Raw genomic sequence first — 2,961 nt, forward strand, 5'->3', positions numbered from 1 at the left:
GCTAGTAAATGCGAGTGCGACACGTAAGGGCTAATGTCAACCTGCTTGTGAACAATGGTCGGAAGTGCTTCGGCCAAGTCACGGTTCGTCCAGATGAACATAACAGGGAAACGTGGAGAATGGTGGCAGGCCCGCTAACCGAGATAAAGCCGGCCCCTCAGCAACAATGCTTCACAATGTCAACTGTGCTCACGTCCAGACTGAAAAATCGCCAGCCCAAGACAGGGACAATGCTAAGGCAAAGAGGGCTCGAGCGCTGTCCCGCATCTTGATTATAAGTGACTCGCACTCGGGGTCGCGCCACGTTATGAAACCGCAAGCGCATCACAAGCGATCACGTCCAAAGGCCATCTTCATCCGCAAATATCCCAGCAAGAAGACAAGCAACAGCAACAGCAAAAGCAAACCCAAGATGGCCGCCGCAATTTCTCAAACAGGCGCCGCGCAGACCTCTGCGTACGACATCCCGGAGCTATTCAGGATGCGTCCTGTCGTGGTCGACGCGCTCGAGACCGACTCGTCTGCCATGCAGCAGGACACGATTGAGGAATGCCTCCCCTTCCTTCTGGGCGAGGAGGACCTAGGTCCGCGAAATAACCACGGAATCCCTCTCCTGGACAAGCAGCGCCACCTCAATTTCCTTCGGAAGCAGCTTGGCCCCCTCCCAGGCGCGTTCATGGCAGCTGACCCGAGCCGTCCTTGGTTCTTCTACTGGTGTCTGGCGGCCATGACACTTCTCGGTGAAGATGTGGCATTCTATCGCAACAAGCTTGTGGAGACCGTGCGCCCTATGCAGAACGCGACGGGTGGCTTTGCGGGTGGACAGGGCCAGATGTCGCATCTTGCCACCACGTATGCAACGATCCTGTCGTTGGCGCTGGTCGGCGGGGAGGCGGCCTACGATGTGGTGGACAGAAAGAGCATGTGGCACTGGCTCGGCTCGTTGAAGCAGCCGGATGGAGGCTTCCAAATGGCCATTGGAGGTGAAGAGGATGTGAGGTAGGTTGACCCAAGACTCTTTGTTCCGTGTCGGAACATGCAGCCACCCCTGGATGCTGACCGGCCGTGTGCGTATAGAGGGGCGTATTGTGCGTCTGTCATCATCTCGCTGTTGAATATCCCGCTCGATCTACCAGCCGAATCGCCTGCTCGTGCGGCAGGACATTCAGGGTTCTTCAGTGGTCTCGGAGACTGGATCGGCCAGTGTGGGTCGCCATCATTCTTCCCGCAGACCTCTGCCAGTGGCTGATGTGTCGGTGCAGGTCAAACGTACGAAGGCGGTATATCGGCCAAGCCCTCGGTCGAAGCGCACGGGGCGTACGCTTTCTGTGCGCTTGGTTGCTTGAGCATCATCGATTCCCCGCATAGGAGCATCCCACGGTATGTACTCGGAGCTCAGGGCTGGGGGTCAAGTTATTGACGTAAGAAAAACACAGCCATCTCGACCTTCCGCGACTCATTTCGTGGCTGTCATCACGCCAATATGCTCCCGAAGGAGGCTTCTCTGGTCGCACCAACAAATTGGTAGACGGGTGCTACAGCCACTGGGTCGGTGGATGCTGGCCCCTGATCGAGGCCAGCATCAGCGGCCCGCAAGAGGGGTTCGCGGCCGAAGCTGTGACCCCGGCGACGGAGGCAGGTAGCTTGTTCAGTCGAAACGGGCTCATCAGGTACATTCTGTGCTGCTGCCAGGACCTGTCGAAGCGGGGAGGCATGAGAGACAAGCCCAGCAAGTACGTACATGCCTGCGACTGCTGCCGTCGTTATTTGCACTTTGTGTGGTTTTCGGTTGGATGCTAATCGTGCCCAAATAGAAACTCGGATGCGTATCATTCGTGCTACGTTCTGTCTGGGCTGAGCTCGGCCCAGCACAAGTGGACGATGAAATCGGCTCGCCTAGACGCGACTGTCTTGGGGTCCGACGAGTGGGTTGTGACGCCGTATCTGGAGGGACAGCAGATTTTCAGCGAGGACGACCGGCTAGCCACAACTCATCCGGTGTACGTGATCCCCCAGCACAAGGCAGACGGCATCAGGGACTACTTTGCGAACAAGGCCGGGTTCTAAAGAATCCTAATGCACGCTGCTCAGGAGGCGTGTGCTATCGTTTCACTGGGCTGACCCATGTTGTGCAACGTTGAAGACGCGTGCGATGCCCGAGAAGGGTGAGCAGACATTGCTTTTCCAGCCCTGCAGGTGAATCCATGCACCGTGCATTGGCAGACAAGGCCCGAGAGGATGAAGCTACGCTGTCGCGTGCTACCATGGGAGATCAGACATGCGTCCGGGATGGATGGAGCAAGGCAAGTGGACATGGTAGCACAGCATCTGCCAAGATGCTGCGGGCAAGGTCTTTCTCTCTGTTGTCATGTTTCTTTGATCGGTCTCGCCGACGACTAGCTAAGAAGGCGAGCACTGCTGAGGTGCAGGAGGTCATTCATAACATGCCGCATCAACGTCGGCGCGGAAGCGCGGCCATATGCAGATCAGGCAGAGAGGAACAAGCACGGTCAGAACATGCAGTCCATGTCGCCTTATCGCCGCGGTTCGCACATACGGCAGCGCACCAGGGCACTTGGCAGCAGCGCGTACCACGTCGTCAATATACATCCATGAGTGTACGTCCAGAAGGACTCACAGGGTAACGCACTGTTACCGTAGCTCAGTACTAGTAGTATAAACCAGTCCATCTGCGCGGCGCGTCGATTTCGAGACTCGCCACTCGCTCCGCAGGGAAGGTCCTTGCCGTACGTACATACATGAGTCTGAGTACATGTGAGCTGCATGAGGCGGTTAGACGAGCTGCACATCATACTCGTTGGCGCCACATGAGTGTGGATCAATGCCTCTTTCCACTCAACTTTGCGGTGAAGTCTGCATATGTAGACTAGCTAGTATTAGGCGATGAACTCGCGATGCAGATGTCTCAGCAGTACCTGTTCCCAGTCTCACATCTCCGCG

At 56.7% G+C, this 2,961-nt stretch overlaps 1 protein-coding gene across 1 annotated transcript; it reads left to right on the plus strand.

Moving 5' to 3' along the window:
- Positions 1–412: 412 nt before the first annotated feature.
- F5Z01DRAFT_629373 (beta subunit of hypothetical CAAX farnesyltransferase) lies at positions 413–2,067 on the plus strand (the record flags this gene model as incomplete). Its single annotated transcript, XM_046261659.1, has 5 exons — positions 413–999; positions 1,078–1,205; positions 1,263–1,380; positions 1,437–1,733; positions 1,815–2,067. The coding sequence occupies 5 exons, from the start codon at positions 413–415 to the stop codon at positions 2,065–2,067; spliced, it is 1,383 nt and encodes a 460-aa protein (XP_046114356.1).
- Positions 2,068–2,961: the final 894 nt, after the last annotated feature.

This window comes from Emericellopsis atlantica, assembly GCF_019669845.1.
Source record: "Emericellopsis atlantica unplaced genomic scaffold F5Z01scaffold_36, whole genome shotgun sequence".
NCBI classification, from domain to species: Eukaryota; Fungi; Ascomycota; class Sordariomycetes; order Hypocreales; family Bionectriaceae; genus Emericellopsis; species Emericellopsis atlantica.